Source organism: Panthera onca, chromosome B2, assembly GCF_046562875.1.
Source record: "Panthera onca isolate mPanOnc1 chromosome B2, mPanOnc1 haplotype 2, whole genome shotgun sequence".
Taxonomy (NCBI): domain Eukaryota; kingdom Metazoa; phylum Chordata; class Mammalia; order Carnivora; family Felidae; genus Panthera; species Panthera onca.
This window is the reverse complement of record NC_138343.1, coordinates 140862564-140877120: the sequence shown is the minus strand read 5'-3', so window position 1 is coordinate 140877120 and position 14557 is coordinate 140862564. Positions and strand designations below refer to the sequence as shown.

General features: G+C 44.5%; 2 protein-coding genes across 2 annotated transcripts in view; both read left to right on the top strand.

The window, feature by feature from the left end:
* TMEM242 (transmembrane protein 242) overlaps positions 1-14557 on the top strand; it is a 29584-nt gene that overhangs the window by 14143 nt on the left and 884 nt on the right. The window lies entirely within an intron of this gene.
* Positions 7822-9076, top strand: LDHAL6B (lactate dehydrogenase A like 6B). The gene has a single exon (XM_060616990.2). The coding sequence runs from the start codon at positions 7822-7824 to the stop codon at positions 8965-8967; it is 1146 nt and encodes a 381-aa protein (XP_060472973.1). The 3' UTR covers positions 8968-9076.

Sequence of the window (14557 nt, the reverse complement as noted above, 5' to 3'; positions counted from 1 at the left end):
CTCTCCAGTTGAATTTTTCTGACTGAAATATTTCTAACAATTTTAAGAAGAAATCTTTTTTTAAATGTGCTGTGCATCTTTCCACAATGTAAATTGTGCTGAACATAATCTCACTATTTTTTTATGACTCCGATACCTCAGTTTGCCTCTTGTGCGAACGAATGCTGGGCTTCTATAGTTCTTTATTCGTTTTGTAATTTTTCTCAATCCTAGTTTGGCTCTTACTTTTTATTTCCCACTATCCCATCTACTTCTGAAGTGCTGCTGCCTTATTTTACACATTAGATGCTAGTTCCTTGCTTTGCCCTTGAATTTTCTCCTTTGCAGGCTCCATCCACTCTGGTGGCTTCATCCACGTGCAGAAGGTTGCCAGGTCTGCATCTTGAGTCGACCCCTGAGCTCCTTGCTCGTGGACCCGCTCGACTGGATGCCCTGCAGGCATCACACGTGTCCCCACCTGCATGGTCATTCACCACCCCTCGCCCCATCCTCACCCCATCCCCTCCTCCTGCATCACTCGGGGGAATGGCTCCATCATCCGCAGAGCTGCCCAGAGAGAAAAGCTAGATTCTGTTCATGACCACACTCTTTGTCACCCCTGTATCTAAACAGTCACCAAGCCTTGCTTCTCCCACACCCCCACAGCCACTGTAGTCGGGGTGTCGCCCTGCCTCAAGATGGTCACGACTAATCTCCATTCACCCTGCCTCCCGCCTGGCCTCTCAATAGTCCTTTCTCCACACTTTGCAAGAAGGCCATGGCCTTCATCTTCCCCAAACTTCTCCCTGCATCTGTACCACTCACTCTGCCTTGTTCATGTCACCATGGACAAGGTGGCCATGCCGCTACCAAGGGCTGACCCCTACCATCTGCCAGAGGATCTTGCTTCCGGAATTATCCTCAGCCTTAGCTGTCGGTTTCCCCTCTGCTGCAGCGTGTACAGACATGTTCCAGTTTCTCCTGCCTCTATAAATTCTCTCTGACATTCCTCATCTTTATCCAGCTGCCAGCCCATTCGTCTGCTTCCCTTCATAGAAAAGATCTTTCGCAGGGCGCCTGGGTGGCTCAGTCAGTTGAGCGACCTGCTCTTGATTTCAGCTCAGGTCCTGATCTCAGGGTCGTGGGATCGAGCCCGGCATTTGCCTCTGCACTGAGTGTGGAGCCTACTTAAGATTCTGTGTCTCCCTCTGCCCCTCTCCCCTGCTCAGGTGCATGCTTTGTCTCTAAAATGAAAGGAAGAAGGAAAGAAAGGAAGAGTTGGGAAGGAAAGGAAGGAAAAGATTTCTGAAAGTTGCCATGGTCACCGTCTGTACTTCCTCCCCTTTCTCGCCTCAGTCCTGAGGGAAACTGCTGGGTAGGGTCACCAGTGCCCTCCTTGTTGCCACACCCAGGTCTTTATCATTCTGTTAGTTGACTCTCAGCGACATTTGACACAACTGAGCATTCTGTCCTCCGCAAAACACTCTTTGCTTCCGAGACCCCTTCGACCTCCCTGGCCAGATATCTTTGCACGTCTCCTGTTCTGGCTCCTCCGTGGCAGACCCGCAAACGTGGGAACATCCAGTGGCTTCCCACTTGGACCCGTCTGCTCTCTTTCCGTCCTCGGTCCCTCGCTCCGCTCACCTCGTCCTCGGCATTTTCAAACAACCATACAATCTGCTGCCAGATTTGCCTCACAGCTGCATGTTGTGCATCGTCGGTCGTGGGTCCGAGAGGCTCGTCCGCGACCGTGGCTCAACCACTCGGGGTTCCCGCGCCTCCGACGCCCCCTCCGTCTGTCTTTCCCACTTCGGCCAGTCCCTCTCCACCCCCACCCCCACCCCCCACCCCCACCCCCACCCCCGGCTGTTCCAACTAAACCCTGGCAGAGACTCCTCGTGGGTTCTCTCATTTCCCTTTATCCCCTTCGTCTCATCCGTGGGCCAGTTCTGCTTGTTAGCGGTGCTGCGAGACACAGCCTGGCTCCTCTCGTGGCCCCACCTCCACTGGCCTTTTGCCCAGCGCCCTGGAAGTTTCCCGGCCTCTCCTTCCCTCCCCCCCCCCCCCCCCCATCCCATCTCCGCGCAGCGGCTGGCAGCTGGGGGTACTCGAAGGTCTAAGTCGGATCGCGTCACTCCTCTGAAAAACCCTGCAGCGGCTCCCACTGAAGAGGTCGGCGGTCGCGCCCTGCCCCCTGCTCCCGGCTCCTCCGGAACCGCCACGGTCACCGCCCCCACGCGGTCACCGCCCCCCACACGCTGCGCCACACCAGCCTCTCCCCTTGGGCCCCTTTCTCCAGCCGGGCCAGGACCCTCCCTCCCCAGGTCTGCGCTCCGCCGCTCTGGCGTGACATTTAGAGTTTCAGCCCAAATTTATGTCACCTCCTCAGAGAAGCTTCCCCAGACCATCTGGTCCGAAATACAGTAGCCTCTCAGTTCGTCTCTGACAGCATCCTGTTTTCTTCTCTTCACAGCACGATTGCAAAAGGAAGTTCTATTGACCATTTTCTTGTTTCATCTGTCCTCACAAAAAGAATGTCAGTTTTGAGAATAGAGACCTCATTTGATTCGTTCACTATTGTATTCTCAGCACCTGTAACAGTGCCTGGCACAGAGGGTGCCCCCCTCTGGCACACAGTTTCTGCCATGTCAGTGGCTCGCTGTTCCCTTGAGAATAAAATCCACGTTCCCTGAGATGGTTTGGCCCCTCCGTGATCTGGCCCCTACTTCTTCTTTAACCTGTTGGTTCTTAATGGGGGCAGTTTTGTCTTCCCCTCCCTGCCGAGGAAAGGTATTTGACAGTATCTGGAGACATTTTTGGTTGTCCTAACTGGGGGAGCTACTGGCAGCTAGTGGATGGAGGCCAGGGATGCGGTTCCCCACCCAGCGCTGCACCGGCAGGCCCCACAGAGCGATCTGGTGCCCATGTCACTAGTGCTGCGGTTGAGAGTGGCCCCTTCTCTCTGTTACGCCCAGAGCTCGAGCCAGGCCGAGAGACCTTGTTCTTCCTGGCCTCTGAGCCCTGTCCTTGCTGATCTCCCCGCTGAACACCCCTCGCTCTTCCTACTGTTCCCGATGCTGGCTCTGGTCTTTGCCTGATTGGAGTCTTGAGGCAAACTAATCTTTAAACTTCACAACAGGGAGTTCATCCATTTGGGCAGTTTTGAAATTATAAAGGTAACTTCTACCATTAGGTAAATTTAAGTTTGTACCTAAATTGAAGATAACTTCCATATACAAACATTCTTCATATCGGTTTTGTTTGTTTGTTTGTTTTTTGATAATAGAACTGTTATCCAGGACTGTGGTATTATTTATATGAATCCAATCACAGAGAATACTTGGAGTGAATTAATAAAACCACACCTATTCAGTTAGAGCCTATAGCCATAAAATTAAATTTTGTCAGTTTTTAGCTACAATTTGGGATGTTTAAACACATACCAGTGAATTTTAATTGCCTTGTTTTCATGTTTTGTCCTACATTAAAATATTTCCTTTTTTCCTTTTGAATTATTAATACATGTAGCTCTTTTAAGTGCATCAAAGATTGTGTGTAGATGATATCTTTATCTTTATTTTTATTTTTCTAATGTTTTATTTTTGAGAAAGAGAGAACAGGAGCAGGGGAAGGGCGGGGGGTGGGGGGGTGGGGGGGAAGAGAATCCCAAGCAGGCTCTGTGCCGTCAACACAGAGCCTGAGCCAAGGGTCAAACCCATGAACCATGAGATCATGACCTGAGCCAAAGTCAGATGCTTAACCAACTGAGCCACCCAGGCACCCCTATTTTTATGTATGTATGTATGTACGTACGTACGTATGAGGGTGCATGAGCAGGGGAGGGGACAGAAAGAGAGAGAGAGAGAGAGAGAATATCTCAAGCAGGCTCCTCCCTCAGTGTAGAGCCCAGCATGAGGCTTGATCCCACAACCCTGGAATCATGACCTGAGCTGAAATCAAAAGTTGGCCTCTCAACCAACTGAAGCACCCAGATACCCTAGATGATGTCTTTAAAGAACAGAAGTGAGATTTGGGTTCCTTATTAGATGAATTTGCCAATTCCTGTTATGATATTTGAATACCATAAATGGAAGTTGATCCCAATGTTGTTTTGCAGTGACAGTCTACCTTTGTTCTATCAGGAGACAAAGCTTTGTGGCCCTGCTTTTGTCCCTCCCCAACATTCCCCGTATTGCTGACAAAGGAAACTACATAAGGTGCTGGTATTTCTAAACACCCCCACACAAGGATTACAGAGTTGTATAGATTTTAGTACATGAGCAATAGAATCATAGCCCACTAATTTGTTTTAAAACTACAATTTGCATTTTATGATTTTTAAATCACAAAGAAGACTTTTAAAATAATTGTGTTTATATAATGCTCTACTTGCTTGCTGGTGAGTTTATAGCTTATAATATTAATTAACACTTCTTTCATTGCGACTTCTTTTTTTCTTTTTTCTTTTTTTTTCAAATCAAGGGTTTTATGCAGTGGTTACTTTTTAAAAGCTTTCCAAAGAACAAAATATTTGTTTAAAGAATGAAAATATTCTTTCTGCCATTGCATATTTATTTTACTGTGTTTCTAGCACTGTAGAATTTCTTTTATTATTACTATTTATTTTTTTTTTTTTATTTTTTTGTGTGTTCTAACTTGGTAAAGGGAGGTATTGGCTTTGGCTTTGGAAACAGTTAAGAAATCTTTTAGCCTATCCATAGCTTTGTCTAAAATTTATACATCAGCCTTGCTAAGAAACCCCAAACAGGCATCTATACATTTTACCTACCCCTTCATTTAGAACTCTGGTACTAGGTGGATTCTCCAGCCATGCCTTTCTGTTTCTCTCACCTTTAGCCTTACTTCACTCAGTTCTATATTCATTCTTTTTTTTCTTTTCAAGATTTTTATTTGTTTAAAGTAATCTCTATGTCCCACGTAGGTTCGAACTCACAACCTTAGATCAAGAGTCGTATGCTCTATTGACTGAGCCAGCCAGGCACTCCTATACTCCTTCTTTTTTCTACCATGAATATTTACTCAATTTGCTTACCAAGCTGTGTTCTTGAGGATAGTGATATGCTATAAATAAAAGGTGATCCCTTTGGAGTGACAAATTCATATGTAATTACACTTAATTGTGTGTGAGAAATCCTATGATGGAGGAAGGTACAAAAGACACTGGTGGCGTAGGATTTTTAAAAGTCAGTTCTAAAAAAAATAAAAATAAAAAAAGTTCTGCTTGGGGGTGGGGGGGGGGGGTGGATTGTACAAGACTGAGAGGATGGAATATTTGGACCAGACTCCTAGATAGAAGAAGGGCCAGAGAGCTGGGGCTGAGAGTCCAGACAGGTGGAATAGAATGGCTTAGTTGGAACAATTTGTGGTCCAGAGACTTGTTGGTCATCTTTTATTTCCTGCTTCCTCCTTCCTAGGTGATGTAATCAAGCATCCTCCTCCCATCAGCAATAATATTATACTGCCTTTTGAAGAGATCATTTGAGTTGGGTTTTCCATTCGAAAGGAATAAGGAACCACCTCAGACAGGTCATTAGGGACTTGTCTGGCTGTATCTGACTTCGCACATCTTTGAGTAGACCTAAATCGGCTGTGGAGGTCATGTACATGTCTTTGTCTTTCTCAGTTCTTCCCTTCTTAGCTCAAGACTTACTGTAAATAAAAAGCTGCTTTGTTTGAGGTATTTTTACTTTGGAGAGTGTTATTTTCTCAAAATTGATTTAGTTGTGGCTAAGGGGAAAAGCTGAAGAGGCAGCTGTCAGAGATTTTATTTCTGAAGAGGTTCAAACTCTAGAAAGAAAATTACTATAGAAAGAAGTCATCTAGCTAAGAGTTGTTATGTGCTTGAATTTCATCCTCAAGAACGCTTATCTTGGAAAATGACTTGACTGGTCAAAGGAATCATTATAGGAAGAAGGTGGGACCAGGCAGCAGGTTTACATATTTCTATTCTGCCTGGGATAGAAGAAACTACAGCTATCAAAAGTTGGTCTTTTAAAAGGATCCCTCTGTGATGTTAGCCACCATTAAATAAAGATGATTGTTTTTAAAATTGCAGTTGTTAATTTGGCAAATGGTTACCATAAAACTGACTACCAGTGTGGAGAGAACTCATGTTTGTGATGCTGTCACCACTTTGTGTATCATGGAGCTTGTGACCCTGTGCCATCTAAACAGTATGTCTGGTCCCTGCTAGAGTGCTGAGTCCCACCGAAACAGGGTTGCAGGAACCCCACTAATTGCCACACTTTCCCACCCCTCACCAACTGCTTTGCTCATTGTTCCTCTCTTCCTGGACTGCACTGCAGTGACAAAAGAATATAGATTTCTAAGTCCTGAATATAAAATATTCATTTTGTGGAGATTTGGTGTTCTGAAACCGAAATCTCTTTTTTTCTGACTGGGAGGGGGCTGTGTGTGCCAAGAGCCCTATTAGAGAAGAGCATATTGCTTTTTTTTTTTTTTTTTTTAACATTTATTTATTTTTGAGAGACAGAGAGAGACAGAGCATGGGTGGGGGAGGGGCCGAGAGAGAGGGAGACACAGAATCCGAAACAGGCTCCAGGCTCTGACCTGAGCCGAAGTCGAACGCTTAACCGACTGAGCGCCCCAAGAGCATATTGCTCTTAAAAGGAGAGAAGTTTGAGGAATTATTACATGGTCAGAGTTGTTTTATAAGTGGGGAGAAAGTGCCATTATTTTTATTTGACTTTCGTAGCTTACTGGGTTTATTAGGGTATATATTTATACTTCATCAGATGTAAAGTTGCTATCTCCTTAGAAACTTCAAAGGAAGTTCAGAAGACTGGCCAGAGAAATGCAGTGGAAAGCAAGATATACTGATATTTATTTTACTGCTTTAATCAATAATCTGATCTGTGCATTGGTCAAAATTTGCCAGTTTAAAGACCTTTAACATAGATCTTCATTTGAATAGAAGGCTACATCCCCACCTTTCTACCTGAGAAATTTTTAATCAGGACTGTGAATCACACGGTTTCCTTTGGCATGAGAAAGTGGTAACGGCATCTCCCTTTGAGTTTCTACTGTTGGACTAGCTCACAGTCGGCCCCTTCCCCTTTTTGCCAGCGCTGTGACTTCCCCCCCCAAGTTGTGGATCATGGTCGTGACTGGTATGAAGGCAGTGGAACCTCTCCAAATAGAAAATTCTCCAATTGGATACAACTTAAAACAGGAGCCCCGCTTCTCCTATAGACGCAGAAAAATGGTGAAGGCGGCCGTTTGGAGACAGAGCACACGTACCGTATTCTTTCCGGCAGGGATACAGTTCAGAAAATCTAACCCTATTTTTATCTGTACCTACTGGAATTATTTCTACTTGGCATCTGTAGCAAAAATAGAAAATCCGTAATCCCGGGGATCTGGGTTGGCCCATTATACAAGTTAGAAATGGAAGAGAATTCATGTGTGTAAAACAATCTACAGAATTAATTTGCCAGAGACCCCCTTTTACCACCCCAGCCTGAGCAGACATGCAAAGTACCACTCTGGAGGCCCTTGAGATGCCACGCGAGCCTGCCCACTAGCACAGCTGCGGTAGTGGGCTGCGGGGCCCTCTGACGCCGCGGCCACGCACAGCCGAAGTAGTTGGAGGGGACGCGGTGCCATCCAACTGCCACGACCGCGCGCAGTCGCAGTAGTGGGGGGGGGGGGGGGGCGGTGCCTTCCAACCGCCAAGGCCTCGAGCCGCCGCAGTAGCAGGTGCAGGAGGTGTCTAACGGTCACCTGCTCTGTGCCCTCAGGTCACAGAGCTTGTCTGCAGTTTTCTTCCTTTCTCTCCCTCCACCTCGTGAGTGAGTAGCCATGAACTGGTCTGTGGGAGTCCTGCGGGCCGGCCGGAGAGTGGAGGCTGCGAGAGTGAATTTCCTGTGCCCGAGGGGGGCGCTGTGTCCCCGCCAGCCGGCAGGCATCCCCCTTCCGGTCGCCTGGCCCGTCACCCTCGTGTCCAGGATGGCGACCATCAAGTGTGAGCTTATCAAGAATTTCACCTCCGAGGAGGCCGTTCATCACAACAAAGTCTCCATTATAGGAACCGGATCGGTTGGCATGGCCTGTGCTATCAGCATCCTGTTAAAGGGTTTGACCGATGAACTTGCCCTTGTGGATGTTGATGAAGACAAACTGAAGGGTGAGACCATGGATCTGCAACATGGCAGTCCGTTCGTGAAAATGCCGACTATTGCCTCCAGCAAAGATTACCCTGTCACTGCAAACTCCAGCCTTGTGATCATCACAGCAGGTGCACGCCAGGAAAAAGGAGAAACACGGCTTAATTTAGTCCAGCGCAACGTGGCCATCTTTAAGTTAATGATTTCCAATATTATCCAGTATAGCCCTCGCTGCAAACTGATTGTTGTTTCCAATCCAGTAGATATATTAACTTACGTGGCCTGGAAATTGAGTGGATTTCCCCAAAACCGTGTTATTGGAAGTGGTTGTAACCTGGACACTGCCCGTTTCCGTTTCTTGATTGGGCAAAAGCTTGGTATTCACTCTGAAAGCTGTCATGGGTGGGTCCTTGGAGAGCATGGAGATTCCAGTGTCCCTGTGTGGAGTGGAGTGAACATCGCTGGTGTCCCTCTGAAGGATTTGAATTCAGATATAGGAACTGATAAAGATCCCGAGAAGTGGAAAAATGTCCACAAAGATGTAATTGCCAGTGCCTATGAGATTATTAAAATGAAAGGTTATACTAATTGGGCCATTGGCTTATCTGTAGCTGATTTAACAGAAAGCATTTTGAGGAATCTTAGAAGAGTGCATCCAGTTTCCACCATAATTAAGGGTCTGTATGGGATAAACAAAGAAGTATTCCTCAGTGTCCCATGTGTCTTGGGAGAGAGTGGCATTGCAGACCTTGTAAAGGTGACGCTGACCCCTGAAGAACAGGCCCGTCTGAAGAAGAGTGCGGAAACACTGTGGGAAATTCAGAAGGAGCTTGAGCTTTAAAGTTGTTTGAAACTATCTTTCAGAAGTTACTGAAGAGATAGTAGGTGTGGGGTTGTATATGTCAAATTTTTTAATAAACTTGAAATTGCTAGAAGTTGGAAATAGGAAAGGAAGTACAGTGACTCATGTGTTTATTCCCCAGCTTTTTTATTTAGCATACAGATGTCAGGATGATTTTTTTTTCCCTACACAATTCCTAAGTGACTGCATCAAAGGTGTTTTTGTACCACTGATGTGCCAGTACTTGCCATATATATTTAGAGAGAGAGTTGCTATTTGGTCCAAAAGGATAAAGGATATAGGTGTTTATTGTGTTACAGAAATGATAATTTTCATTAAGTACATGTTAATTTTTTCATTCTGGCTGGCTTACACCTACTGTGTTCATTTATATACTGTTTTTAAGAAGTTGTGACTTTCTCTACAATGTAAAAATAAATATACATACAGACAGAAGTACTGTAAAGGAGCCATCAGCTGCCTTCATGCCCCTGTGACAACCTTTCAGGTGGGGCTTAAAAAAAGGCATTATAAAATGAGAGCTGCGAGTAGGGCCTGTGTGTTGGGAGAAGGGGGTGCACATGTACACACATGCTCGTGTATGGACGGCAGTGAAGCAGAAACGTTAGGTTAAAATAGGAAAATAGTAGTGATCTGGGTGGTAGCAGTTATGAAAGCGTTTAATGCAATATAAAGTATGAAGTGTAAAAAGATAGAAAAGAGCTTTTAGAAAGAGACCTGACAGAGGTGGCAAGTGTTACTGTCATTTATTTGTCAGAGAGACATTCCTAAATTTTGTCACCGCTAAAAATAAAGCCTCTGAAATTATTTTAGAACTGCCTCTGAGAACCTGACCTGTTTGCACATTAAACCAGGAAGCGTGTTACGAGTTGTTCTTGTTAGGCCAGGTCTCATCAGCAGAGTGGCCCTGAGATGCTCTGAGGGCATCCCTCTTGCTCGGTTTACTTCACATTAACAAAGCTTTTGCTTTTGTATTGTGCCCTGTTGTTAATCACTGTCATAAAAATTGGCTATTTTAATGAGTGCTTCAGGGATTGTATTTCTCAGAAAGTTACACATTCACTTTTTATTCCTAAATCAATTGACTTTACTATAGATTCTAGACTTTCTGCATCTGATACAGTGAGGGTTTAGGAGAAAGTGAAGATGCTTGTCTGACCTCTACCTAAATGATGTACTAATAACGTAGAAAATGAGAACGATTTTCAAATTCGTGTTAGCCTTTTTGATGCAATTGAGTATTAAATAAATAATATGGTACGTTCAAACATATTTCAGGATCCATATGGACATAAGCCAAGCTAATTAAAATGGAAAGGTACCAGCATCTCCTCTCTAAATAAAACCGGTCCTGCTTAGTTGAATTTTACCAGGTAGACAGGACAGCAATCCACCCCCAAAAATGACCCTTTACCATACTGATCAGAGCTCCCATACTATTTTATTGGAAACATCTAGAAATGTTCTGACTACCCAGGAAGCAGTGTCATGTAATGGGACTAATTGATGTGCTGAGCTCTGAAAGTGGGAAGAATGTTGGTTTGGTTCCAGACGATTCTAAGAGCTTTTTAAGCTTAACTGCACAGAGTTCTTCTTCCCCTTTGTCCAGCCCTTGAGTTTTTATTCAGCCATGTTTCAGCCAAGATTAATGTAATTTTGAAGGGGATCAGAGCACGCCTTAGGTCTATTTTGTAATTCTCTTTACTATGTCAAGTCAGAGTAGGCTGGGTTTACTACAGTGAAAAACAGTCTCCAAATGTGTGGCTCAAGGTTTATTTCTCTCATTAAATCCACTGTGGGTTTACCTGAATCTCTAGGGGAGCAGTCCTCCACAGGTGGCTTTGTACCTCAGATTGCTTTGATCTTAAGGCACCGCCATAGTAACCCAGGTTTCCATGATTTCTATGGAAAGGTAAGAATGGCCTGGAAACACCTGCAGTTAAATGCTTCAACCTGGAAGTGATGCACATTTCTTTTGTCAGAACTAGTCATGTGGGTACCTAACTTAAAGAGGGTGGAGAAGTATAGCCCTCCCGTATCTGGAAGTACATGACTACTGGCTATCAGTGAACATTAATAATAATCTGCCATACCATTCTAAATAAAATGGTAGCCATTGTAAGAGGTACATGTGCTTTTAGAGTCATTTTTAGTTAAAGCTGGTATGTGATTAGAGGTTATAGAGGTACCAAGTCTTTCCAGGTCACAGAATCAGTGGCTATGGTGAAAGAGCCCTGGACATCATTCAGTCAGTTGTACTTAGAAAGCATGTCACCATGGATGGGTTAACCTCTCTGACTTCTGGTTTCTCATATGTAAAGTGGTGGTGCTCATTTCTGCCACAAAGAATTGTAAAGACTAAATAATAGCCTGATGCTTGGTAGAGTGCCTGACACATAGGTAATCTCATACGGCAGCCATTATTATTCCTGTTCAAGTAACAGTTATTGTCTTATTCTGTGTTATGAAGAAGCTGAATTTCCAGCTTCTTCAAAATGACTGTTGGTCCTATAATGCTTTCATCGTTCTACCTCCAGCACCGGAGTCCTGCAAGAGGCAGCTGAAACCAAATGAGCTAGTCAGTGGCAAAGATATTATACAACTTGGAGCTTTTAATTCCAACAACTGCATATTTTTTTAAGAATAGATACTATTCTTAAGGGTAAGGGTTTTCTCTAATTGGGTACATCTCTTGGGCTTTTAAGGAGTTTTTCAGCACACCACGCATTAGACCAAAAATCTTCATGTTGTTTTTTTCCCTGCCAAAACATGCATGGTAAATGTACAGCCATATCCCATGTTTCTCTCCTGGCTTACTGGCTATATGGCCCTTCAAACAACTATTGCAGTGTGAGTGAGAATAACATTATAAGAGACATAATCTTGAAGCCATTCTAACATCTAAAAAGTCAATCATACCCAGTCTTCAGAATGTCCATGTTAGTAACAAATTACTTGTAATACATTTCCCAATTGTCACGACACTGTATTCAAGGCTTGCTGCCTTAGAAAGCTATACTTTCTGACGGTATTACAACCCATCCCTGTTGGACACAATCAGTGGGACTTAGGGATGAGGTTCTTGCACAGTGGGCTCATTGCCTTGGGGGGGTGCCATTCCTGTCTTGGTCTTTGTGGAGAGCAGCGCCTGGAGTTGTGTAGTACACAGTGGCCCTGATTAGAAGCGTAGCCCTGGGACCCATAGCCAGGGAAAAATTCTCCCCAGTCAGAGGAAAGAGGGAAAAGGAAGACAGCAGATAAGAGCTCAGAGCTTGGAAAATGCTTCAGAGTAGAACAGAGTTACTGGATCTCTAGTTCCCAACATTGTCCCGTCCTCACTGAACTTGTGGGGTACAGGGTAGGGGATGGTTTGTGCCAATAGCTGTCATTGTTATTGTGGAATTCAGTTCATTGGTTTATAATCAAATTTGCTTGAATTTACTCAACCCCTAAATCTTTTTTCAAGCACAGTTTTAAGCAGGAGAATGTTCTGTTGACCTGTGATAGCGTATCACTGATAACACCAACACCTCTGAACTGCATATCAGAAATTAATACGGGGGGGGGGGGGGGGGGGGGAACCTGAAGGTTTTCGTGTCCTATCCATATACATAAATAGTACAAGCTTAAAAATTTGTGGAACCCCATTGTTTAGAGTAACATGAGGCCCTCTTTATAACTTCAGTGTAGACTCTGGGTTTCCTCTTCTACAGCTGTAAAATTAAAGAGGCCCGAATGGTGTTCTTTATCCCATCTGCCTCCTTTCTTTTACCCCTCTTCAAAGTCTGTCTATCCTTCTTTGGCTCTTTTTCAGATACGATTTCTTCTAGTGGGTCAGTAACTCATTTATGACTCTGGGGACAGGTGAATGATACAATACTTGGGAAATAAGGAAAGAAAAGAAAAAAATCAGTCCAAGAAGACAAAATGGCAACATGACCCCCTCCTTGCTGAATAGAGCAGCCACCCTTTACTCCTACCCAGACCACATCTGCGTTTCCTACCTTCTTCTCAGCAACTGACCATGTCCCACATCACTGAGAAGGCAGAATGGCATATGATCCTCTTCATGTCCTCGCTCTCTGACACTCCATTTGAAAACTCTTGTCATTGGATTTAGTTGTAACGGATGTTCAGCCATAAAGGTGAAGGGAAAGAAGAGGCAGCACAAGCAGACCCTGGCCAGAGACATCTTGGAACTGAGAAAGTCTATGCAAAAGATGCCTCAGTGGGGCTATATATTGGTATTTTGGACAAAGCAACAATTATTTTTGTGGCCATTCTAGATACTTAGAATCTGCCCCCCTCCTCCAGTGCAGATAGAAGTTCCCTGTGATTATGGCAACCAAAATGATGACACTATTTGAGAACTGCTATTTGGAGCTACATTTCCAATCCCTCCCCAGTACTGTGTCTAGGTGACAACGTGTTATGAAGGATTCGTCAGAGTACGAATTAGTCTTTGAGTTGCATGGAAGACGGGGCTAGGGAGAGATACCCATGCCAGGGATGTGTGTGTAATGAGGACCGGTGTCTGGGACCCAAACGTTAAAAGATGGTTGGCATGGACCTCCTATAGACTACATATAACGGAGAACCATATGTATCCCCCAATGTCAAAATAGTTGAACCAAAATGATACAGAACTATAAAGTAATACTTTTAGCCAACTTACCATATTATTTATGTCCGTATGAACTTTGTTCTTGGAATCCAGCACATACTTTGGTGATGTCGTAATGACAATGGCCAATATATATTGAGTACTGCCATGTGTTAGGTGCTCTGCTTTACATGTATTATCCCACTTAATCCTCACAACCCTATAAGTAGGCAGTTATCTCCCTTCTACACATGTGGAAACTACGGCTCAGAGACAGGAGTTTTCCCCAGTAGAGAGAGATCTGTCTGGCGGCAGAGGCTGTGCTGCGGTGACTGGAGTGAATGTCTAGGAACTTACAAGTCCTGAGCAAGATGCACTTGCTGAGTTTAGAAACAAAGTAAGGAATCAGCTTCAAAATAAAGTGAAATAAATAAGCAGCGATATAAGAAAAATATATTAGCCAACTCCCAACATAACCACTCCAAGAAATGTCTTGGTGTTGTCGATGAGTCTGAGGTGCTTCGCACATCTGATTGAAGAGATCTGTATCCTTGAGAAATACAGTCAGGATACGGCCGAGGAGAAACTGTAATGCTGCACAGTAGTGCTGAAGTATCTTCACGACAGGACCACACAGGTTAAAACCGTGAATCAAAAGTGCGTAGCCAGCACTATCTAATGCAAAGATGATCCGTCCTCCCTTAGGACGGTGTGCTCCGCAGGGGGAGCCTGGTGCCCCAGGCTGACGCTCCTATTAAAGATCTTCCAGCCCCTGTTGTGACCCGCGGGTTCCAAGGGTCACAACAGAGCTTTCAACCCTCTACACAGAGCTTTCAACCCTCTACACAGAGCTTTCAACGCTGTTTGGCATATGAGAACATTCTAATTTATCTGCCATCCACTGATGCATTCTTTATTAACCCTTACTAAGTTTCTTCTCTTCTTCCCTCTAGCTCCAAAATGCTT

Bases quoted from the DNA above. Each gene is read 5' to 3' on its own strand.
- LDHAL6B (XM_060616990.2), top strand. From the start codon at position 7,822: ATGAACTGGTCTGTGGGAGTCCTGCGGGCCGGCCGGAGAGTGGAGGCT.